Genomic DNA, 25,550 nt, shown 5'->3' on the forward strand with positions numbered 1-25,550 from the left:
TTTAATGCAGCAGTTATATTTAATGCATTACATCATTAATGCAGCAGTTATATTTAATGCGTTACATCTTTAATGCAGCAGTTATATTTAATGCGTCACATCTTTAATGCGGTTATATTTAATGCGTTACATCTTTAATGCAGCAGTTATATTTAATGCGTTACATCATTAATGCAGCAGTTATATTTAATGCGTTACATCATTAATGCAGCAGTTATATTTAATGCGTTACATCATTAATGCAGCAGTTATATTTAATGCATTACAACATTAATGCAGCAGTTATATTTAATGCGTTACATCTTTAATGCAGCAGTTATATTTAATGCATTACAACATTAATGCAGCAGTTATATTTAATGCGTTACATCATTAATGCAGCAGTTATATTTAATGCATTACATCATTAATGCAGCGGTTATATTTAATGCGTTACATCATTAATGCAGCAGTTATATTTAATGCGTTACATCTTTAATGCAGCAGTTATATTTAATGCGTTACATCTTTAATGCAGCAGTTATATTTAATGCGTTACATCTTTAATGCACCAGTTATATTTAATGCGTTACATCTTTAATGCAGCAGTTATATTTAATGCATTACATCTTTAATGCGGTTATATTTAATGCGTTACATCTTTAATGCAGCAGTTATATTTAATGCGTTACATCTTTAATGCAGCAGTTATATTTAATGCATTACATCTTTAATGCAGCAGTTATATTTAATGCGTTACATCATTAGTGCAGCAGTTATATTTAATGTGTCCTTTGGGTTGCTCACTGGGGGCATGAAGACAATTTTTTAAGGCATGATTTTCAGTGACGTTTTTCATCAAAACTGCTAAATGGGGACTTTTAAGAGTCAAGACACTACAGCATGATTTTCTGTAAAACTGCTTTGAAACAATATGTATTGTGAAAAGCACTATACGAATAAACATGACATGATTGGTCTTGTTGAGATGTGGGCAGTATAGCTGGTCAACACTACTTACAGTTTTCTGATTGACCTGGTTGGCATCACTGTTTTTAAACTTGGCTGTACACTGGTGTCAGGAGCACAACCTCTCCCTCAACGTCAGTAAGACAAAGGAGCTTCTGGTGGACTTCAGAAGAAAAGACAGAGAACACAGTCCCATCACCATCAATGGAGCACCAGTGGAGAGAGTCAGCAGCTTCAAGTTCCTGGGTGTCCACATCACTGAGGAACTCACATGGTCCGTCCACACTGAAGTCGTTGTGAAGAAGGCTCATCAGCGCCTCTTCTTCCTGAGACGGCTGAGGAAGTTTGGAATGAACCGCCACATCCTCACACGGTTCTACACCTGCACTGTAGAGAGCATCCTGACTGGCTGCATCTCCGCCTGGTACGGCAATAGCACCGCCCACAACCGCAAAGCACTGCAAAGGGTGGTGCGAACTGCCAGACACATCATCGGAGGTGAGCTTCCCTCCCTCCAGGACATATATACCAGGCGGTGTGTGAAAAAAGCTCGGAGGATCATCAGAGACTCCAGCCACCCGAGCCATGGGCTGTTCTCACTGCTACCATCTGGTAGGCAGTATTGCACTTGTGTATATGGTTGTGTGACAATAAAAGTGATTTGATTTGATAACAGTGATGTTGTGGTTGACTAGAGATTAGGAGTAGGGATGTCCCAATACCATTTTTTAAAGACCGAGTATGAGTGCTGATGCTTTTCAGTACTCGCTGGTGCCAATACCGGGTTGTTGTTTTTTTTTTGGGTAATGTTTCAGTTTTCAAAAACAATACTGTAAATTAAACACAAAAAAAAACTTTATAAAAATAATCACTATAAACGAAACCAAGAGATCCTCAAAATACAACATTGAAGTTATTTGTTAAATAAAGTGCTGATCAACAGAGCATCACAAATGTGAAATATTGCTTAAATATAGAGCAATCCCATTGTGTAAACAAATGTCATCGCATGCGCAGTAAGTGGTGGCAGAAACCCGGCAAACTGTTGTGTTAGATATGACAGATTAGACGATTAAAAGAAAGTACAACACAAAACCATCATAAATACGGAAAAAAGGAGAGGGCCAAACACTGAACCCTGAGGTACTCCAGTGATCAGCTGATGCGGCTTAGGCTCCCCTCCTCTCCTGGAAAACCTGAAGGACCTGTCCCCACCCCTCAAAAAATGTATTACCATTTAATGATAGCTCATGAGTTGTATTCAAAATTACTTAAAGATTTATTCAGTATTACTCCATATTTACTAAAATTCACTCAAAATAATATTTAAAAAACAGAAAATGTGCTCTCGGATCTCCACCTTCCTTTGAATACGTTAAATAATAAAGAGAAGGGAAATGTAAACAAAGCTATGCAAAACTTTTACATAAAAAAAAAAAAAAGGGACGTTTTAATGCTCTTTACAATAGTACCAGCTGTAGTGCCACAAAGCCAGCAGTTTTGTTACTTTGACAAATAGTTACACTTCTGCTTGATCCTTACAAAAGCATTCTCCGGACGGAGATACTGTATTATGACTGATACGAGTTTAACGGAAGACCCTCTATTAATTTCACATTTTCAGGTTCACTGAAGAATGCAAGTAAATGTTGGTAAGGTTAAAATTATATGCACACAATAAAGTTGTAAAATAAAAACATAAAGAATGAAGATTCTGTAATGATGGGATGCACTGTATGTTATGTAACACAAAATGTTATTCATAAAACAGACGTTTTCCACATCGTTTCTTCTTAAAAATGTAGTTTGTTTAGCAGTAAAGTTAATTGAGAAATGAACGTTTAATAAAACATTTTGCCTGATCATACCGTAAACATAATACCCCTGAGTAATGTTCGATTCATTTAAGCATGACAGCTAATATAAGCTTCCACAACCAGAACAGAAAACATATCAAAGCAGTTAGCAACTGAGCAACTTCCCCAGTCTGTAAGCTTTAATTCTGAACTATGATGACCTGAGGTTCTAACTCCATCCTGACTTGTGCCCGTAGACTGCCACCCTGGCACTACTGTGCCCTGAAACTGCTGGTTATATCTCAATCTTTATTCAACACTGTTTTATCCATTCACAGGCTGTCAGTAAATTTAGGAATGGACAGAAGGGGGTGCCGTTACTCTTCTGTTAACTGGCCAAGTGGGCATAATGGCATGACAATCATTTTAAAATGCTAGATGCATACGCCTTATGTAACCCCTTATAAGCGTTTTACAGGAATGACTATAACCTCAGAGTCCTGACATTTACAACACACGTTTTTTAGCCAAGAGTTCAGTGGAGCAGCTGATGGTTTTCAGTCACCCGTTTAGTCATGCTGTCAACCTTTGGGCATGTGTAGTATTTCCACAAGCAGGATCAAAGATTTAGTCACTGAGTTCAAGATAAATATATGCATTCCTGAGAGAGAAAACCTTGCGACTAAATCGGTTGTGACGTGTAATATACAGTAGGTAGATATTAGGCCTAATCTGTGAATTATGAATGTGGATATAAACATGAAATCAGACAACCCAAACAAGATTGGTACACAAAGCACAGGGTTTTACCTGTACAGTCCAGAAGTGAGACCTGTAACATGAAGTAGACTGTTTTAAATGTCTTCTTTGAGCTAAACAGCTGTGATTATAATAATATTTATATTCTCTTTTTCTTATCAAACTCCATTAGCATGTTGAATTAATGATTATGTTTTAAAACATTAGGGTACACCTTTGATTTTTATTTTCTCCCAAAACATTAAATAGCATCAAAAACTACTACAGCACTTTCCTAATCACCTGTAAAAATCCCCGTGTTGCAGGTGCTAAAGGACCCTATTAAACACATTGTTTTTCTTCAGTGGGGCGAATAGATTTGATATGAAGGATGTTCAAAATGAGCTCACGTTGACTCATCCAATCACAATGGAGATGAATTTGATTATAGAATACTTGAGAAGTGATTAAATGCCAAATGGGATTGAAATGTACAATGATGCCCCGTTTTCTGAAGCATTCTCTTAATTTGTTACTCAAAAAAGCATCTGAGTATCTCAAAAGTATTTGCATAAGTTAACAAATTGTGCCCTATAACTATTGCCCCGGTATCTACACAATATCAGTATAACCCCTATTTGGGCGTTTTACCCTAAGTGTGGGGTAAAATCCCCTCCTCGCCACTAATTATTATTTTTTTTTTTTAATTTTATTTTTTTAAGAATTGTATTTAACGCTTGTGCGTCAGTTTAAAAAAGTTACTCAGAGGTCCTTAGAGGACAAAAATGTCCACGTCCACATTATATATTAATATTATTTTCCACTTTCAATGAGTTCATTTTTTTTATCCAACATCAGTCCTGATCATAACTACCAAATATTCATTCATTTTCAGGATTTTAACCCTTTAAATGCCAGTTTGTTTACATAATGCCACTGTTGTTTTTTACACACACACACACACACACACACATACAAAACACACTCTGACATCCATACCAACACACACACACAAACATACTTACACACTCACATACACACACACACACACATACAAAACACACTCTGACATCCATACCAACACACTCACACAAACATACTTACACACTCACATACACACACACACAGAACACATTCTGACATCCATACCAACACACACACACACAATTTTATCTGCATCATTTATTCAATTGGCCTGCAGTGCTCTATAATACAGCAAACAGAGAATAGGGGAAAAGCTTGTATTTGCTCCATAGGCTAAACATGAGAAAAATGGCACCATCTGGTGGAAAATATTAAAAATGTAAATGTTGAAGCCAGGACTCCGGAATGAAAGCATAATATCATATAATTCATGATTTTATGCTTTAATGGCACTGGGATCAAATATTGCAGTTTTACTGGATTTCAATGGGGACATTTTTGTCCTGAAGGTCCTGAGTGTAACTATTTTGTGTATTATAGATGTATTATAGGAACTGAGGTTGAAATATCAAAATTCCCCCAAAAATACACACCTTCGGCAACATATATGCCGTTGGCATTAACACAGACAAAATAATAGAAAAAAAGTGTCCCGAAGGTCGCACAAGGGTTAAAACAACCTTCTGTTATTTCTTTTCACAGACATGTTGCTCCATCAATATTCAATCAGATAAATGGATTTCTTGAATCTTGATACACTTTGTGACCAGGAAAAAAAAAAAGGTGTGCCTTTAGCCCCATTGTACCCTACCTAGTTGTTAAATGTACTTGCATTTGGGATACTGTTAACAAATTTGAATATGCTTCATCAGTGCTTCATCTCTAAAGGCGACAAAATGAAGGAAAAAAGGTGCTTTTGTTTTACCGTGCGAACAAATACTCTGTGCACGCATGTTAAACAGCTTCTACACTGCACTGAAAGATGCATGGAGAGACATGGATTTACAGTCCAATAGAAAGAAACGATTGATTTCTTGTGTTCTGACAGTATGTGTGGATTACTCATTTTCACCAGTATGTTTAAACCAAAGAATGTGTGAATTTCCCGCACTGTGAACATGGAATGTGCAGGGATCATTAAAATGTTGCGTAAGGCATGCAATCCCACTCCAGAATTCATGAAGTGGGTTTTCTGTTCCTGCGATTTAACACATTGGTAATAGATGCGGCAAAGACATTTGGACCAGAGTGAGCACGGTTTAAGATGAGCGCGCTCTTGTGCACTCACGCGATCGTGCCTCCATGAGTCCAGTATATTATGAGCTCGCTCATATCTGCAGCCGACCAGAGAATCAGCAAGAGACAGAGTATATTGACTCCGGTCGGATCAGTGGCCTGTACCATGATGGTAGTTGAACAAACTCAGGGATACAGGATTTTAGAGTTGACAAAACCAAACCAAACCAATCAGGCTTTATTGGTACCATGATGCTGCTCATCAACTTTCTCTGTCAACTCGGGCTTTGATCCTTAAGCTATGATTAGTCCACGAGCGCATGCACATGAAAGCGTGACGTCGGCAACGAACAACCAGTTGTGTTCAACAAGGATGGAGCGAGATCTGTTTATTTCTCCACTGAGCGGCAGGAAATAATCATGCACAAATACGAAGAATACAAAAATGTATTACAGGCACGGAGTAATACTGTTTCTGCTGCCAAAGCAAGAGAGAACTGTTGGAGAAAGATTGCTGATTTTGTTTATGCGTAAGTTAAATTATATATTAATGTAATATAAATGTGTGTGTATATAAATAATATTTGTATGTATGCCCTAAGAAAGCTTAATCTTCATTATTTTTAGATGCAACCCCAACTTAAAACATTCATGGCAGCAGAGCCAGACAAAATATAATTCAAAGTGGTGAGTATTTGCCACAACCTTTTTATTCTTTTTGTGTGTACATTTTTAATCATAAACACATGTTTGCAGCAAACAGAAAGTGAAATTTGCAAAACTGGGGGAGGGCCACCTCCTCCAGAATACTCTGTGGTGGAGGAGTTGGCGCTGAGTGGTAATAAGGGTTGGCCGATCATGGATGTGGTTCAAGAACAGCTGGAAAATATATAAATGAATCTCTCTCTCAAAACCAATAAAACCGTTTGTGACCTATTTGGAGTTAACAGTGTGCTTTAATTACATTTTTAAGTGAAATATTGTGTGGCATCTCTGACTGCTGTGCGGTCAAGTGTAATAGGGTCAATCTCATCGGGGGGAGTTGGTTATGTGGTGGCACTCGCTCCTTTCTGATAGTGGCTACATTGTACAGGATGGCACATGCAGCCACTATCGGTGATGCCCGCTCTGGTGACTCAAGCGAGAGAAGACAGTTGAAGTGGGGGGGGGGGGTATGGGGTGTAGGCAGTAACCTCTGGCATCATGCATAACCCATCTCAACAGGCCATCAAATAGCCCGTCATAGAACAGAAAAGGGAAAATTGTACAAGTCTTGCTGTGTCACAGTCCATTCTTTTAAAGTGTTCTGTACTGTTCCCAATTTACCTTACCTTCCTCAAAGCATTGACACAGAGTCATGCACTGAGCCAGGCTGTTTGGCATACATTCATGATCACAAGTCATCTGCAGATGAAATGTACAGTAGTTCAGTGTCATATGTTAACATTAATATTAATTGAAAGTTTCATGTCAAAATTCATCTCACTGAAAAGACAAATCAGCTCACATGTACAATTGGCCTACCTGAACATTAAGGCTGTGAAAGGACTTTCTATTCACAAAATCAGCTGCGGAGATTGCAACATGTGTGCAGTCTATTGCTCCTATGACTTTAGGGAATCCTTTCAAAAGATCACAGCATTAGTTTAAAAATGACTTATTGATCTCCGTGGTCGTGAGCACGGGCAGCGACTGGGGAGAAGGTGTCCTTTTCCGGACAGCTGGGAGCGTAGTTACGGGAGCGGACAAGGCCAAAGGCATTGGCTCTGGGACGGTTGAGGCTACAGGCATCAGTGCTGGCTCGTTGGCCGTGGCAGGCATGGGCAACGCAAGGAGCTGTGGATGCAGGTTTTGGCCCAGGGTTCCCACCATAATCCACTGTGAAAGGGGAACCGCAACGTTCCAGAGTCTTCAACATATTCACCGAGCATCCAGTGAGAATCAGCCGGAGGCATCAGTTCCTTCAGTTTACTATTCAGACCGGTCTGTAAGAAAACCACCAGAGCGGTCTGGATAGTGCACTAAATTCGCTGGTTCTAAGAACTCACGGGCGTGATCCTCAACTGGACGGTCCCCTTGTTTGAAAAGCAGGATACAGACAGTCACTAGATCCATGTTTGGTGAGTTCTTACGTAACGAATGGTTGCTGAGATGAGACAGGAGATGTAGGATCTATGTGCTGGCTTTAATGAAATGATGACAGTCAAACAGGAACTCAAAACAAGAACTGACAAAGAAGGAACTAAACTAGAGGGTATTTATGCATACAAAAGCTAATGAGGGAATGGACAACTGGTGAGAACAATCAGGAACAGATAGCAGTGATGAGGGTAGTGCATACTGGGAAATGTAGTCCGGGAAATCACTTCAAAATAAGAGTCCTAGGAAACATGAGGGAGACAGACTGTGACGTACAGTTGGCCTACCAGAACATTAAGGCTGTGAAAGGACTTTCTATTCACAAAATCAGCTGCGGAGATTGCAACATGTGTGCAGTCTATTGCTCCTATGACTCTAGGGAATCCTTTCAAATAAATCACAGTATTTAAGTTTAAAAATAAGACTTATTGATCATCCGTGGTCGTGATGCACGGGCAGCGACTGCGGTGAGAAGGTGTCCTTTTCCGGACAGCTGGGATTTGCGTAGTTACGAGGTAAAGCGGACAAGGCCAAAGGCATTGGCTCTGGTGACATGTTGAGGCTACACGGCATCAGTGCTGGCTCGTTGGCCGTGGCTAGGTCATGGGCAACGCACGGAGCTGTGGATGCAGGTTTTGGCCCAGGGTTCCCACCATGAATCCACTAGTGAATGGCGTCGAACCAGCAACGTTCCTAGACGTCTAGCTCAACATAGTTCACCGAGACATTCCATCTGTGAGAATCAGTCGGAGGCATCAGTTCCATGCAAGTTTACTATTCAAGGAAAGCCAGGGGATCTGTAAGACAAACCACCAGAAGCGGTCTGGATAGTGCACTAATTTGCGCTGAGATGTCTACGGAACTCCACGGAAGTGGATCCTCAAGCTGGCACCGAGTCGGCCGCTGTGTTTGAAAAGCACGGATACAGACAGTCACTAGATCCATGTTTGGTCAGTTCTTACGTACACGAATGGTTGCTGAGATGAGACAGGAGATGTAGGATCTATGTGCTGGCTTTAATGAAATGATGACAGTCAAACACTTTTGGAACATCAAAACAAGCAATCTGACAAAGAAGGAACTAAACTAGAGGGTATTCATGCATACACCAACCAGCTAATGAGGGACATGGACAACTGCGTGAGAACTATATCAGGAACAGCATGGCCACGTGATGAGGGTAGTGCATACTGGGAAATAGTAGTCCGGCGAAATCACTTCAAAGTAAGAGTCCTAGCGAAACATCGACCGCGGAGACAGACTGTGCTACTGGTACATGTTCGGCCTACCAGATAACATTAAGGCTGTGAAAGCGACTTTCTATTCACAAAATCAGCTGCGGAGATTGCAGCATGTGTGCAGTCTTATTGCTCCTATGGACGTCTAGCGGAGATCCTTTCAAATAAATCACAGCATTTAAACCAACAAAAATATCCGTGCACCGAGCGGACAGAGCGAAAGACCTCTCAGGTCGTGGTAGAGGTGGTGGTGTATGTTTTATGATCAACAAATCCTGGTGTGATCAGAGCAATGTACATTCTATCAAGTCTTTCTGCTCTCCTGATCTGGAATTTCTCATGCTTCTGTGTCGACCATTCTGGCTACCGAGGGAATTCACAGCGGTCATTATCACTGCTGTGTACATTCCCCCACAAGCCGACACAGACCGGGCACTCAAGGAACTGTATGGGAGTATAAGTGAGCAGGAAACCGCGCACCCTGAGGCCGCGTTCATTGTGACCGGGGACTTTAATAAAGCCAGTTTAAAATCAGTCGCACCAAAATACCACCAGCACATTAGTTTCAACACACTAGAGGACCGGGTTTTGGACCATTGCTACTCTCCCTTGGCTACATGATGGCTACAAATCCCTCCCCCGCCCACCATTTGGCAAATCAGACCACTCTTCCATTCTGCTTCTGCCCGCTTACAGGCAGAAACTGAAACAGGAAGCACCCACCCTCAGAACGATCCAGTGCTGGTCGGACCAATCAGACTCTACGCTACAGGACTGTTTTGATCACACGGACTGGGAGATGTTCCGGTCTGCCTCTGATGACGACATCGAGCTTTACGCTGATAGCGTAATGTGTTTCATCAGAACGTGCGTAGAGGACGTCGTTCCAACCAGAACAATACGGATCTATTCGAATCAAAAACCATGGATTAATAGCGATGTTCGCGTGGCACTTAATGTGCGGACCTCCGCTTTTAATTCCGGGAACGCGGAGGAGCATAAACAAGCCAGTTATGCCCTCCGAAAAACTATCAGAACCGCAAAACGCCAGTACAGGAGCAAGATTGAAGGACAGTTTAACACCACCAACTCTAGAAGCATGTGGCAGGGAATTAACATCATCACGGACTTTAAAGGGAATAAAAACTCCACCATGAACACTGCTGCCTCTCTACCGGATGAGCTAAATACTTTTTATGCTCGTTTCGAGGGAAATAACACCGCCCTCGCGGAGAGAGCTCTCGCGGCTGAAGCTACAGAGGTTAGTTCACTCTCCGTCTCTGTAGCGGATGTAACCCGATCCTTCCGACGGGTGAATATCCGCAAAGCCGCGGGCCCAGACGGCATTCCAGGCCACGTCATCGGAGCGTGCGCGAACCAGCTGGCTGTTGTTTTTACGGACATTTTCAACCTTTCCCTCTCTTTGTCTGTAGTCCCCACATGCTTTAAAACATCCACCATTGTGCCTGTTCCAAAACAATCAAAAATAACTTGTTTAAATGACTGGTGTCCTGTTGCTCTGACCCCCATCATCAGCAAATGCTTTGAGAGACTAATCAGAGATTACATCTGCTCTGTGCTGCCTCTCTCTCTTGACCCGCTGCAGTTTGCTTACCGCAACAACCGCTCCACTGATGATGCCATTGCATCTACAATACACACTGCTCTCTCCCACCTGGAAAAAAAGAACACTTATGTGAGAATGTTGTTTGTAGACTACAGCTCAGCATTCAACACCATAGTGCCCTCCAAGCTAGATGAGAAACTCCGGGCTCTGGGCTTAAACAGCTCGCTGTGCAGCTGGATCCTGGACTTCCTGTCAAGCAGACGCCAGGTGGTTAGAATAGGCAGCAACATCTCTTCATCACTGATCCTCAACACTGGAGCCACGCAGGGCTGTGTTCTCAGCCCACTCCTGTATTCCCTGTACACACATGATTGTGTGGCAACACATAGCTCCAATGCCATCATTAAGTTTGCTGATGACATGACGGTGGTAGGTCTGATCACTGACAATGATGAAACAGCCTACAGAGAGGAGGTGCACACTCTGACACACTGGTGTCAGGAGCACAACCTCTCCCTCAACGTCAGTAAGACAAAGGAGCTTGTGGTGGACTTCAGAAGAAAAGACAGAGAACACAGTCCAATCACCATCAATGGAGCACCAGTGGAGAGAGTCAGCAGCTTCAAGTTCCTGGGTGTCCACATCACTGAGGAACTCACATGGTCCGTCCACACTGAAGTCGTTGTGAAGAAGGCTCATCAGCGCCTCTTCTTCCTGAGACGGCTGAGGAAGTTTGGAATGAACCGCCACATCCTCACATGGTTCTACACCTGCACTGTAGAGAGCATCCTGACTGGCTGTATCTCCGCCTGGTACAGCAATAGCACCGCCCACAACCGCAAAGCACTGCAAAGGGTGGTGCGAACTGCCAGACACATCATCGGAGGTGAGCTTCCCTCCCTCCAGGAAATATATACAAGGCGGTGTGTGAAAAAAGCTCGGAGGATCATCAGAGACTCCAGCCACCCGAGCCATGGGCTGTTCTCACTGCTACCATCAGGTAGGCGGTATCGCAGCATCAGGACCCGCACCAGCCGACTCCATGATAGCTTCTTCCCCCAAGCAATCAGACTTCTGAACTCTTGATCTCCCACGATCAAAATACATCAGCCCTGCACTTTATTACTCTTTTATCTCACACCGGACTGTCATAAATTATATTATTATTATATTATATTCTCTCTTAACAACTGACTATCAACCGACAGCCTGAATGTCAATACAGTACAATACTGTACATTCTATATATATATATATACTTTTTTATATATTTTTATTTTTGATTTTTGATTAATGTGTATCTATATTGTTTGTATTGTATATTGTACAGTGTATGTTATTATATGTATATTGTTGAATGTAATTATGTGTATAACAGATGTTTAAATTGTGTTGTGTTAATTTGATGTTATTGTAAATTGGTATATATCTCATCACTGTCACGACTGCTATGTTGATCGGAACTGCACCCAAGAATGTCACGCGTCATTGCACTTGTGTGTATGGATGTCCGACAACAAAGTGAGTTGATTTGGTTTGATCAGGTCTGAAGTGGTGAGGCCAGTGCAACAGACAGTGGGTTGAGGTAGTCAGCGTCAGTGGGAGGTCACGTTGCAGACAGCTGGGGAGGTGTCAGGTCAGTGGGAGGAGTCCAGACAGTGGGGAGGTGTCAGGTCAGTGGGAGGAGTCCAGACAGTGGGGAGGTGTCAGGTCAGTGGGAGGAGTCCGAACTGTTGTTGGGATGTGTGTCAGTGCTCAGTGCGGTAGGAGTCTCTTGGAGGTAAATCTGGGGAGGTGTCAGGCCAATGGGAGGAGTCCGGACAGTGGGAGGGGTCAGGGTTGGGATGTGTTTCAGATGAAGATATTTTGAACATTGCAGGGGCAGATTATTTAGGTATTAAACAAAAATTAAATAATTTTATGATATACATTTAGAAATGGATAAAGTTCCCATACATGAAATTAATGTTTAGGTTCAATATAACTAAATTATTCATTCGGGTACACTTTTATTGTTTTATAAGAGATTTGTTGGTTATTAATGACTATGCTTTCCATTGAGTCATTTATTCTGTAACATCTGATGTGTGAGAGTGTGTGTGTGTGTGTGTATAGATGCACAGACTGGGATATAAACCTGTCTCTTGTTTTAGATACCGATGAGTATTCATGATCTGAGATCACAGCTAATCCTCCAGATTCATCACTGCACTGCCAAGAAAGAAACTCTTCTAAACACAAAAGTATTATGGTTATATTTTATAAGTATTATCATAATGGTTATATTCTTTAAGAGTTACAGATTGAGCTGATATCAGTGTGAATGCAGCTCTGTGAGTGTATTTTCTAATAAACTCAACACCTGTTGACCTGATGTCATTTAAAACACCTTGAATTGGACACATTTACAGTGCATCCGGAAAGTATTCACAGCGCTTCACTTTTTCCACATTTTGTTATGTTACAGCCTTATTCCAAAATGGATTAAATTCATTATTTTCCTCAAAATTCTACAAACAATACCCCATAATGACAACGTGAAAGAAGTTTGTTTGAAATCTTTGCAAATTTAATAAAAAAATAAATAACGAATGCATTGTATATCGTTTTAAAATCAATGCTGTTCATGCTCAACGTGATGCTTTTAAAATGGTTTTGTTTGATGCTTTCAAAGAACGTTTAGTTAACCATGATCTCTACAAACTGCAGATAACATTCATTTTCCTCATTGCGTATATTCTGACATAAGGAAGCACATGCCACTTCTCTCACAGCTAACTGGAATAACAGGTTACTGCAGAAGGAAGGAGCATTTCATCACGCCTTAAAAGTGAAAGCATATCGTGACAAACTGCGTAGCCACTTCTTTCTCTGTGAGTTTTTCCTGAATTTAACATGGTTTATGTAAATAGCATGATTCTGTAATGTCTGATTGAAATGTACTGTATTTGTTTTCTAAGAAGTGTTTCATTTGGCTTGTTGTGACCCGTCTACAGTCACATAAATTGAAGATGGCGGAGGGGCCTTCACTGCCTGGTAAGAAATCTCTTTCCACTGGTGCTTAAATGTGTTATCAGAGGTGTTTGTGTAGTTTTTAATCTGAGTATTCTGAATGTTTTTGCAAACAACTTCAATACCTTCAGATGTCTATAGAAATGTAAAAAGTTGAATGGTATAATGACTGTAAACTTGCAGTTTATATTGCTTTGTTGATTATATCAGTCGCATTAGTTTTCCTGCGTTGTGTCACAAGTTTGTTGTGTTGTGTGTAAACTGAACAATGGGCTGAACTGAAACACATGAAATTACAATGAACAACCTGCTTAATATAACTCACAGTATTTGAAAATACAGGTGAGGTGCCATAAAGATTATTACATTACCATCTGTCTGTACAGAAATATAATAAATAACATTGCCATTACACATTTGCAGATGTGAAACAATGATTTTACTGATTCTGCTTGATTATTCTTATTTGTATGTTGATGTGGTTAAATGTCTGCTAAATTAATACATTAAATATAAGTTATCATGCAAGCAAAGAGAACTAATTATAGGCCTATTTGTGACCTTAAAATTAGTTTTTGAGAAAAAAAGGGATTTATTTTTTATTTTTGGAACAATAACAAGAATATTGAACAGTATGATAATAAAGACAACGTGTTGTAATCAATACATGGTAAAACAATATGTAACAATATTTTTATTTTATTTTATTTTTTTTTAATCTCCTTTTCTCCCAAATTGGAACGCCCAGTTCCCACTACTTAGTAGGTCCTCGTGGTGGCGCGGTTACTCACCTCAATCCGGGTGGCGGAGGACAAGTCTCAGTTGCCTCCGCTTCTGAGACCGTCAATCCGTGCATCTTATCACGTGACTCGTTGTGCATGACACCGCGGAGACTCACAGCATGTGGAGACTCATGCTACTCTCCACGATCCACACACAACTTACCACACGCCCCATTGAGAGTGAGAACCGCTAATCACGACCACGAGGAGGTTACCCCATGTGACTCTACCCTCCCTAGCAACCGGGCCAATTTGGTTGCTTAGGAGACCTGGCTGGAGTCACTCAGCACACCCTGGATTCGAACTCACGACTCCAGGTGTGATAGTCAGCGTCAATACTCGCTGAGATACCCAGCACCCCTGTAACAATATTTTTAATCAAATACAATTGCAGTTGACAGTCAGAATAACCCTTCACCCAACTTTAGTGTGTATGCTTTAAACTCAGAACCCCTAACAAATTCACACAAATCTGGGTTTAAGACATGTTCCAAATTTTGGTAACAGAGTTGTAAAAATGGCAAACCTCAGAAAATGAATGTAAAATTAAACGGCTCATATAACCTTTAGTTTAATCTGCTGATTGTGACAGTCAACAGAAGGTTAAGCACCTCCTTTTACCGAAATAAAAAATACAATAGTCATCGCTGCCGTTTTTCTGTTTCATGTTTGTTTCAGAGATATTATGTTCCTGTCTAGCACTTGGCCAGCAATGAACATCACAACATGTCATATTCCATATTTTCTGTCTCTTTTAGAGTTGTCTGGTAATGATTCAATGATGCGGATTCTTCTGATGGGCAGGAAGTGTTCTGGGAAAAGGTCGTCAGGAAACACAATATTGGGAAAAAGAAAGTTTCAAGTTAAAAGGCCTCAAGATGCAGTATGTGAGGATATATCACATATCAGTGGAAAGCAGGTGCATGTGATTGATCCTCCAGATCTACTGGATCCAGATCTCTCTAAAGAGAAGATTAATGATATGAAAGAGGAACTCCTCACTCTCTGTTCAGCAGGTCTCAGTGCAGTACTGCTGGTCGTACCTTTAGAGAAAAAAGTGGAAAATGAGGAAGAGATTTTATATTTGATTGAAGATATATTAGGACCTGGTGTTCAGAAATACATCATGGTTCTGTTCACACATGGAGATGAACTGGAGGATCTGGACGAGACCATTGATGAATATCTACAAGACAAAGATCATGCAGATCTACAGCAGCTGGTTACAGAATGTGGAGGAAGATTTCACTGTTTCAATAACAAGTGTAAAGATGAAGATCAGGTCACAGAATTACTGCAGAAGATTGAGAGAATGAAAGGAGAAAATGGTGGGAAATTCATCAAGGCACGAAGAAGAAGCAGCAGAAACACTGGTGTCAATTGTACGTCTTTTATTAGTTTAAGAATGTATACCACAAAGTCACTAATATGCTGTCAAACTAAGCTTAAAAAGGGGGAACCCAGATTATTTGTGTAATGTAAAAAAGTATTTAAATACACAGCACATTGATATGTTGAGTGATTTGAGCTCTCTTTTTGCTGTAGTTTCAGAAGAAAGTCCAGCAGATGAAAGTTCAGATGAGCATCAGATTCCTGAAAGAAAACAGCAGATCAGACTGGTGTTACTGGGGAAAACTGGTGTTGGGAAAAGCTCAACAGGAAACACAATCCTGGGCAGAAACGTGTTTCAATCCTTCGCCAGCTCAAACTCTCAGACGAATCAGTGCAGTTTGGAAACCAATGTGAGGATCGGTAAAGAGATCTCAGTGATCGACACACCTGGACTTTATGATACTAAACTCCCCAAAGACGAGGTTATAAAAGAAATTTTGAAATGTATGATCTACTCCTCTCCTGGACCGCACGCTTTTCTTATCGTGATTAAAGTGGGACGATTCACTGAGGAGCAGAAAAATACAGTGAAGCAGCTGAAAGAAGTATTTGGAGATCAGATGGAGAAGTATACAATGATCATCTTCACTCATAAAGATCAGTTAGACAAGGAAAATAAAACCATTGATAAATATCTACAGAAAGCTGATCCAGATCTTCAAACTCTCGTGCATAGCTGTGGAAACAGATACATCTGTATGGACAACAACTCTGCCAGTTACCCACAGTTCAAAGATCTCCTCGAGAAAATAGAGATGATGATGGCAGAAAATGGAGGGACGCACTTCACCAATGAGATGTTTGAAGGAACAGAGAAGTCTATTCAGGAGATTCAGAAGCAGAAGTTGGAGGAGAAAGTAAAGCAGTACAAACAGGAGCACAAAGTAGTTGATCCAACAGTATGGCAGAAGATGCACTGCAGTTTAGCAGAGGAGTCACGACATGAAGCTCTGGGTTTGATCTTTATAAACATAAGTATAATCGTTATATCTTCCTGTCTGGAGAACACATTGACAGATCCTGGAGGAAGTCTTGTGGAGGCAGTAAAACCTTTAACTGAAGCCATAAAGACACTACAAAAACAAAGAATGTGTAGAATTCAGTGACAAAAGTGATGTGACAAACTTATTTACAAGCTCCTTATTTAAAATGAAAGATTCTTGCATTTTTCACAATACACTCACAGTGTTAATATTGGGTATGAACACACAAAGTTCAGTCCTTTATCTACATAGAGTTTGCTTATATTTGTGTAGCTGTTAATTTAAAGTGTGGATGTGGGGTAGGTTTTTGACTAATGTTGTGTATAACTGATGTTCATAGCTGTTTAAATGTAAGGTCTGATGGCACTTATAGCCAGTCTTTCAGAAAATGAATATATATCTAGTGTATGAGAATGTGCTGTTACATTATTATGTGCCAATAAAACAATCGTTAAAGCTCCCGTGTAATTTATTGATGTTATATTTTTCTTCAGGTTTTTTTATATAGTTATTTATTGTCTGTTTTCTAACATTTTGTATTGAGTTTATTTCCCAAGAAGCATTTCATTTGGCTTGTTGTCTGTCTGGAGTCATAAACAGTGAAGATGTTGGAGGCACCTAATCCACTTCCTGGTGAGTACAGTAAACTAGTACATGCTGTTTATAAATGAAGATTTTTAGAATTAGGCTAGTTGGGGGTCAGGGTATCTCAGCGAGTACTGACGCTGACTATCACCCCTGGAGCCACGAGTTTGAATCCAGGGTGTGCTGAGTGACAACAGCCAGGTCTCCTAAGCAACCAAATTGGCCCGGTTGCTAGGGAGGGTAGAGTCACATGGGGTAACCTCCTCATGGTCGTGATTAGTGGTTCTTGCTCTCAATGGGGCGTGTGGTAAGTTGTGTGTGGATCGTGGAGAGTAGCATGAGCCTCCACATGCTGTGAGTCTCCGCGGTGTCGTGCACAACGAGTCACGTGATAAGATGCACGGATTGACGGTCTCAGAAGCGGAGGCAACTGAGACTTGTCCTCCGCCACCCGGATTGAGGTGAGTAACTGCACCACCACGAGGACCTACTAAGTAGTGGGAATTGGGCATTCCAAAATTGGGAGAAAAGGGGATAAAAAAAAAACAACAACTAATTTACAAAAAATTTGGCTAGTTGGGTCCACTTGATGTTATAGACGGCTGAAGTTGATGGAAATACAGAACACTCATTCATGCTTTTTACAACGATCTAAAATCATGTTCTGGAGTGATGATGGTGTAGTGGGCTAAAGCACATAACTGGTAATCAGAAGGTTGCTGGTTCGATCCCCACAGCCACCACCATTGTGTCCTTGAGCAAGGCACTTAACTCCAGGTTGCTCCGGGGGGATTGTCCCTGTAATAAGTGCACTGTAAGTCACTTTGGATAAAAGCTGTCTGCCAAATGCATAAATGTAAATGTTCTCATTGAGCTGAGAAACTTATAAATAACATTTCTGAATATGTTTGTTCCTGAAGAACTTATTTTGTTCTGGATATACCTAATTCCAATTATACAAAATTAATGTGGGCACTGTTGTTTAAGACTTGATTTACGCACCGGCACCGATTGGGCGTGGCACACACAACACGTTTACAGTGCATGAAAAATCATCAGCTATCACTATACTGTGAATATATGGTATATACTAATATATATATATATATATATCAGACTGGAGATTATGGTATTGAGGGAATATTATGGAATGTGAAGGGTTAACCCTCTGGAGTCTGAGGCATTTTTTGGATGTTTTGACATACCCTGACATAGGGCCACACGATTATGACAAAAATCCTAGATGTCGATTATTTCCCTTGATATTGTAATTGCAATTTATTCATTTCGATTAATAGATTTTACAGTAAAAAAAAAACAAAAAAAACATGGACAACTATATGCTATATTCATTATGTGGGAAACACATCCAAAATAATCTGAGAATTGTGTTCTTTAATTGCTTTATTGCATGAAAAAGTATAATTGAAATCTTGAATAAATTATACACAGGAAGTAAGCAATGCAACAATACTAGAATACTATGTTGTTGTTTCTGATATGCTAACAGACTCATTTAAACACCTCTGATTTCCTGTTGCATTCATGCACACAACTGACCAAAAAATGTGGTGTGAGTAGAAAATGTTGACGCTACAGGAGTACACTTGTAGTGAATGATGTGATCAACACTTTTGTCGATTAGTTAATTGTGGCAGCTGTAATTGTAATCTTGATTATTTTTTTTAGATTAATTGTGCAGCTCTGCCCTGACATTTGTGGCTTATTTCAGTTACTTACACCATAATAATTGCAGAAGTCTCATTACACTGTTGGTTCCAGACAACTCGCAACTCATAATTCTCCCACCTCCTACTTGAAAATAATGACTGGAACGCCGCTCAAAGTTGGACATCTGACTTGTGAGGTCAGGGTAGATCGATCAGCCCTGACCAATGAGCCTAATGCAGAGCTGGGTTTTGTGAAATGTTAAAAGCATTTTAGTATTTTCACTGTACAAAATAAATGAAAATGCAATATACTGTACAAGAGGATATAAAGGATTTTTTGAGTATCAATCAATGCCAATGTTTTTGCCTATTCTGCTCATTCACTACATACACTACATGATTTTTTTTTTTTTAAAACCCCAAGGTGGACTCATTTTAAAGCATATTATCTCCTGACCTCATCTGGAGCCTCACTACTGGGTTCCAGAGATTTGCAGGAAGGTTAGGGGTTCAGGAGCCCCTGGTCCAGTCCTACGGTCCTGAATCCAGAATCCTGATTCTGCAACCAACGTCCAGAACTTAGTGAGGCTTCGATAGATGCTCTTGTCAGTTCTCCAGACACTCAGTGGTAAGGAAAAGACTGCCTTCAGAAAGTCAAGGTGCTATATCGCTTGCCCTCCACAAGGCAGAAGCCACCATTATTCTTCAATTCCATCAGAGATACGTCATTGTCTATCTTAGTGATGTCATCATTCACTCATCATCTACCATCAACCAAAAACTATCTCCTCGGCCATACATTCTCTGGTGGATGATGTACTGCTTCACAGGATGAGCTGTATATAAGCTGTACTCTCACACCCTGAAGGTGAGCTTGATCCACCCTTGCAGCAGTAGCACAACAACACTTAGGACAAAGTAAGCTCCAGAATGTTCTTCAGTCTTGCCTCTCAGAATACATCAGCTTCCACAGGTAAGCATGTGCACTATCCTTGGAATGACTTTCTCTGCATCACTGATCAGTCAACTCTCTTGCCTGCACTTGATACACAAACTACAATGCATGCGACCCCCACAATATGTCAAAAAGACATGCAGTGCATTGCACCTTGATATTTACTTGCAGTGTAGACACAATGTAAGGATAAACCCAGTTTCTCCATAGTTTCATATTGAATTCTACTTCAATAAAAGCCTCTCTGGAGTAAAGGGTAATGTTAGTGTCTCATTTGGCCCACCACAGAGTTTATTTTTTGGGTGTGGCATGTGGGTTACTCTAGTTTATCATGATACGCCTGACAAAGGACAACAACAGTAAGACAATGCAGCACTAAGATAAAACAAATACTTTCATCCAGTTACCTGATAAATGCTGATGTAAAGAAAGTTACAGATGAAGGTTACAAAAAATGCTGCCTTTAAGTGCACCTGAGAAGCTCCTTAATAATGCATGATAGGGGTATTTAACAAATTATCAGTTCATTTGCATAAAACAAACCGTGCAGGGTGAATCACTAACTTCAGTTCATTATATATGACATATCTTATCATCAACTAATGTAATGCTATTGAAATAAAGCACTGAAATTAATATAATTTTGCTAAATCAATCATCCATCGTAACACGACTCTTCTAAAGTCACTACTTGGGTATCATGTAGAATTCTGAGTTTCCCACTTTGCTTCATCATTCATGTGTTCAGAACTCATAATTGTGACGTTTGCGACTCCATTTGAGGGTGACATTAAATCCTGATGTGGAGGAACTTATCAACCAGAACTAAAAGTGAAAGAAAAGCACATGTTCAGAACAGCTGCTCTTCTCTCTGTAAGTTTACATTCCCTGTATTGACATGTTTTATGCAAAAATCTAGATTTTTTTTTTCTTTTATTTTCTTATATATTATTTATTTTAATACTGTATTGATTGTTTTACCAAAAGCACTCAGAGACAGTGAAGATGGCAGAGGGTACTTCACCCCCTCTTGGTAAGAAAGCTTTTCTTCACACAGACTTGAATTTAAAGTGAATTCTAAATTTAAACAAACATTTTTATCAAATGAGTTAATTATTTCTCTGTGATGTTTGGTGTATGTCTGTGGAACTAACTGATGTCAGTGTAAATGTATAATGCACACATCTCGAAAGATTTCATGCTGAGCTGACGAATTTAAAGGACATTTTTACAGACTGCTGTATATTATTTGTGAATTAATATGCAACCATTCTTGCACATGTCTTTCTGTTTTGCTCATTCCACAATAATATATATATATATATTACAGATAATAAGTGTTACAAACAAGATTCATGAAAAAGGGATGAAAAGGGAACCAGGGAAGTGAAACCAGTTAATGTGATCACATGAGTCATAAGCTTGGTCAGCTGATGATGGGTGCCAGTAACCATGTTTGCGTTATTACAGTAAAGACAGTTTTGAGTCATACATGTTTATATGTCAGAAATACAGTTGGAGAGACAGCCACATTTTCCGGTTTGGTATGAATCAGGGATATCATCAATACTTCAAGATGACCACATGGAAAGGCCAAAAAATATATATATAGAACGATATTTGTTCAAAATACAAACAATACATCAACAGAAAAAAGAAACATCAGTGTTTGCAACAGAAACTTAAGTCAACACATACAGATAAGGCAAAAACATACAAAATAAATTGATGAATGACATTTCAACTGACACTTGACTTGAGCTGATTTCAAGTAAGATTGCATATTCATATCAAATGTTTTCTGACTCTTTCAGAGTTGGTAGCCAGAGGCTCCAGCCCAGCTGATTCTGTGATGCAGATTCTTCTGATGGGCAGGAAGGGTTCTGGGAAAAGCTCATCAGGGAACACAATACTGGGACGAAAGTCCAAATTTAAAGTCCAAAAACGAAATAAGAAGCATGAAGCAGAAGTTTGTGTGGAGATAACACACATTGGTCAAAAGCAGGTGCATGTGATTGATCCTCCAGATCTACTGGATCCAGATCTCTCTAAAGAGAAGATTAATGATATGAAAGAGAAACTCCTCGATCTCTGTACAGCAGGTCTCAGTGCAGTACTGCTGGTTTTGTCTTTAGAGGATGATGTGGTAAATGAGGAAGAGATTTTGGATTTTCCTAAGAGTTTATTTGGCTCTAAAGTTCAGAAATACATCATGGTTCTGTTCACACATGGAGATGAACTGGAGGATCTGGACGAGACCATTGATGAATATCTACAAGACAAAGATCATGCAGATCTACAGCAGCTGGTTACAGAATGTGGAGGAAGATTTCACTGTTTCAATAACAAGTGTAAAGATGAAGATCAGGTCACAGAATTACTGCAGAAGATTGAGAGAATGGTGGAAGAAAATGGTGGGAAATTTCACACGCCACAAATGAAAAGGAGTGACAGTAAAGGGATTGATATTTGTTGTAAGTGTTTTTTGGTCATTATTCATTTTAGGGATACAACAATACCATTTAATCCAGAGATAATTTAATCCAGAGCATTTCTGGAGTGGTCAATTGTTCCCTAAGTTAAAGGCACTAATATTTTATCATGCTCAAGTCACTCATCTGCAAAAATGTCACACTGATCATAAAAAACAGAACAGTTCAGAGTTAACGGTTCATATACTGTATGTGGTCAGTGATTAACTCTCTACTATAGTTTCAGGAGACAGTCCAGCCGAAGAAGTTGCACTTGAGTATCCGATTCCAGAAAGGAAGAACCAGATCAGACTGGTGTTACTGGGGAAAACCGGAGTCTGAAAAAGTGCCACAGGAAACACAATCCTCGGCAGAAATGTGTTTGAATCGTCTGCCATCTGAAACTCTCTGACGAAACATTACAGCTAGGAAACCAATGTGAGGATCAGTAAAGAGATCTCCGTGATCGACACACCTGGACTTTTTGATAACAAACTCAGTGAAGAGGAGGTTATAAAAGAAATTTTGAAATGCATAACACATTCTTCTCCTGGACCGCTCGCTTTTCTTATCTTGATTAGTGTCGGACGATTCACTGAGGAGGAGAAAAATACAGTGAAGCAGCTCAAAGAAATGTTTGGAGAACATTTAGAACAATACACAATAATCCTCTTTACTCACAAGGATCAGTTAGAGAAGAAAAATAAAACCATTGAAGAGTTTTTACAGAAAGCTGATCAAGACCTTCAAAAACTTGTAGAGAGTTGTGGAAACCGATTCTTTGCTTTGAACAACAACTCAGTTTACAGATCTCCTTGGCAAAATAGAGGTGATGGTGGCAGAAAACAGAGGACACTTCACAAATGATGTGTTTAGGGGAACAGAGGAGTACATCCAGGAGGTTCAGAAACATAATTTGGAGGAGAATGTCAAAAACTACCAACAGGAGCACAAAGAGGTCAATCACAATGAAACAGAATGGCAGAGGATATACTGGCGTTTAGCAAAGGAGTCACGACATGAAGCTGAGGAATCCTTTTTCTCTGAAGTGTGCATAACAGCTGTAGCCAAACTTCTGAAGAAGGTAATTGTCACCGCTGAAGAGAAAGAGAATGTCATAAAGGAAGCAGAGCGTAAAGGAATCAGCCGTGGGGAGGCCATAAGACTTGCAAAACAGGCAGTGTGTGGAACTCTGTGAGAAAGTTCATTATTCATCAAACTCAATAGCTTATTGATAAACTTCATCATGTCAGATACCACCATGTCATCTCAGGATTACACAAAATGCACATCCAACACAATGCGTCTGAATCAAACTCTCCAGCAGCACAAAAAAACATAAATATCAAACATTCATGAATGAAACTGGGTACTCACAGTTTTTGCGATCAGTTCCAATAGTGTTTTTAACTGTTCCATCTTTCAATAACAGTTCCTTTGCAAACTTTAAGACATATTATGACTGGTTCACAAGCAATCCACGCTGATATGAGCCAAAACATGATCCATGGTAAAGGACTGCACACACATACTGTATGCTACTGTATGCTGCACTGACACGATCAGGAACTGTTCAACTTTAGCCACTCTTTCCTGCTTTGGGATGCTTCACCAGAGGCCAAACCAGAGACACTGGTCTTCATAGCCGTGACATCTCACATCTTCCATATTTGTGTACACACCGGACGAGACGCAGTTCTCTCAGCCAGCGGCAGCAGAGGAATGGAGCCAAACCAGACACGTTTGTAGAGGTTGAACTTGTTACGCAAAGTAGAGAACGAGGTGCTTTTGCAGCTTGGTTTCAATAGATGCTTTTGACGTATTGAGGAGGACTTTTTCACATGTTTTTATTGTACAATCAGCTCTTATATATCAAAAGATCATGGAAAATCACATGACCCCTTTAAATAATTGCCACCTAATTGCCATCCTGTTCTCATACTAATGTTCAGCCAATGGAACAAAACCCGATCGCATGGGAAGTTGTACAGATTCATACGATTTGGGCTTTGCACATCTTCAAATTGTAAAAATTCATACAAATGAACATTTGAAGATGTGCAAAGCACCAGATGTAAAATGCGAAAGTAAACTCAAGTTCTGTGTGTGAGACGCTGTTGACATGTTTATTAATAATATGCCCTTACCCAAACCCCATATCTAAACCTAAACATAGATTATAGTGTTAAAGGATGATTTGAAGCTTAAAGAGTATGTTGTGTATAATGGAATAATGTTTTTGTTGAGTTCTATAGAGAGTCGATGTTACGAAATTGTACGAATTTGTACAATTTCATACGATTTAGCCAACTGAAGAAATTTTAGCCGTTAGAGTGTGTTGATGGGACACTAAAAATATTTTTTCAAAAGGGAATTTGTTATAAAGATTTAAAAATGTTTGGGGAAATTATGTGTTTCATAGGTGAAGCTAAGATAAATCTGATTGGCGTCCTCAGTACCACTGTTCTGGAAAATGTTCTGGAAATGGTCATGGGAGCCAAGCACTCCTATGCAGACCAAAACTGTGCTACCTAACTGAATAATGTGGTGCAGACCAGTCAAATGAGTGGCCCAGTGAACAATGTGATGCACCAGACTGAATAGCAGAGAGTAATTTTGTACAGTATTCTTGCTTGTCCTCTGAATTCTTTTACAAAGCTGTAGTTTAAACACCCCAAATGGCTATGGTGATTAGCTGAATGAAATCCTTTAAATCTAAAGGTTTCTTCTTGAAATGTTAATATTAAAAGGCAGTTGTTAACATGCATTTAGAGACATGTACAGTAAGGCAGTTTGTTAAATTGCTTGAAAAGTAATTACTGTAAGTATGAGGATGTAAATCTGCATTTCAAGTACATAGAATCATATTTATGTTATTCATTTGGCCCTTATATGATAGTAATAAGGGTGTTTATTGTCATCAGTGTTTCGTTTAGTGATACTGAATGTTAAATACAACTGACAAATATTAATTACATCTTTGATAAGTTTCATACATTAAAGTTTTGCAGCTAAAGCACCCAGTACAGACACTGATGTACAAACATGGATATGTTCTACGTGTCTAAAGCATATAAATTGAATAAACTGGTCTTAATCAACTGACCATTGTTA

At 39.8% G+C, this 25,550-nt stretch overlaps 2 protein-coding genes and 1 long non-coding RNA gene across 14 annotated transcripts in view; 2 read left to right on the forward strand and 1 right to left on the reverse strand.

Annotated features, from left to right (window-relative positions):
• Positions 1–25,550, forward strand: part of LOC127449811 (meiosis inhibitor protein 1) — a 71,102-nt gene that overhangs the window by 30,953 nt on the left and 14,599 nt on the right. For 3 of the 12 annotated variants that reach the window (XM_051713373.1, XM_051713375.1, XM_051713376.1), the window contains exon 31: positions 1,092–1,609. The exons of 1 other annotated variant lie outside the window; for it this stretch is intronic. In XM_051713373.1, coding sequence (XP_051569333.1) covers positions 1,092–1,248 — 157 coding nt within the window. In that variant the 3' untranslated portion in view covers positions 1,249–1,609. Of the gene's footprint in view, positions 1–1,061; positions 1,610–11,087; positions 11,351–25,550 lie in introns of those variants that run through there. 8 more of the 12 variants (XR_007898815.1, XR_007898818.1, XM_051713374.1 and 5 more) reach the window with 6 other exon arrangements.
• Positions 32–11,217, reverse strand: LOC127449928 (uncharacterized). The gene is made up of 2 exons (XR_007898881.1): positions 11,097–11,217; positions 32–1,070 (listed from the first exon to the last, which is right to left on the reverse strand). It is a non-coding gene; the product is annotated as an uncharacterized LOC127449928 (long non-coding RNA).
• LOC127449850 (uncharacterized) lies at positions 13,361–17,215 on the forward strand. Its single transcript, XM_051713443.1, has 4 exons — positions 13,361–13,459; positions 13,547–13,622; positions 15,139–15,762; positions 15,926–17,215. Exons 2-4 carry the CDS (start codon positions 13,598–13,600, stop codon positions 16,876–16,878), a joined length of 1,602 nt encoding a protein of 533 aa, XP_051569403.1. The 5' UTR covers positions 13,361–13,459; positions 13,547–13,597; the 3' UTR covers positions 16,879–17,215.

Source organism: Myxocyprinus asiaticus, chromosome 13 (genome assembly GCF_019703515.2).
Source record: "Myxocyprinus asiaticus isolate MX2 ecotype Aquarium Trade chromosome 13, UBuf_Myxa_2, whole genome shotgun sequence".
In the NCBI taxonomy this organism is placed as follows: Eukaryota; Metazoa; Chordata; class Actinopteri; order Cypriniformes; family Catostomidae; genus Myxocyprinus; species Myxocyprinus asiaticus.

Coding starts and splice junctions, on each gene's coding strand:
- LOC127449850 (XM_051713443.1), top strand. CDS start 13,598: ATGGCGGAGGGGCCTTCACTGCCTG. Junction 13,623..15,138: donor GGAGGGGCCTTCACTGCCTG/GTAAGAAATCTC, acceptor TGTCTCTTTTAG/AGTTGTCTGGTAATGATTCA. Junction 15,763..15,925: donor CAGAAACACTGGTGTCAATT/GTACGTCTTTTA, acceptor TTTTTGCTGTAG/TTTCAGAAGAAAGTCCAGCA.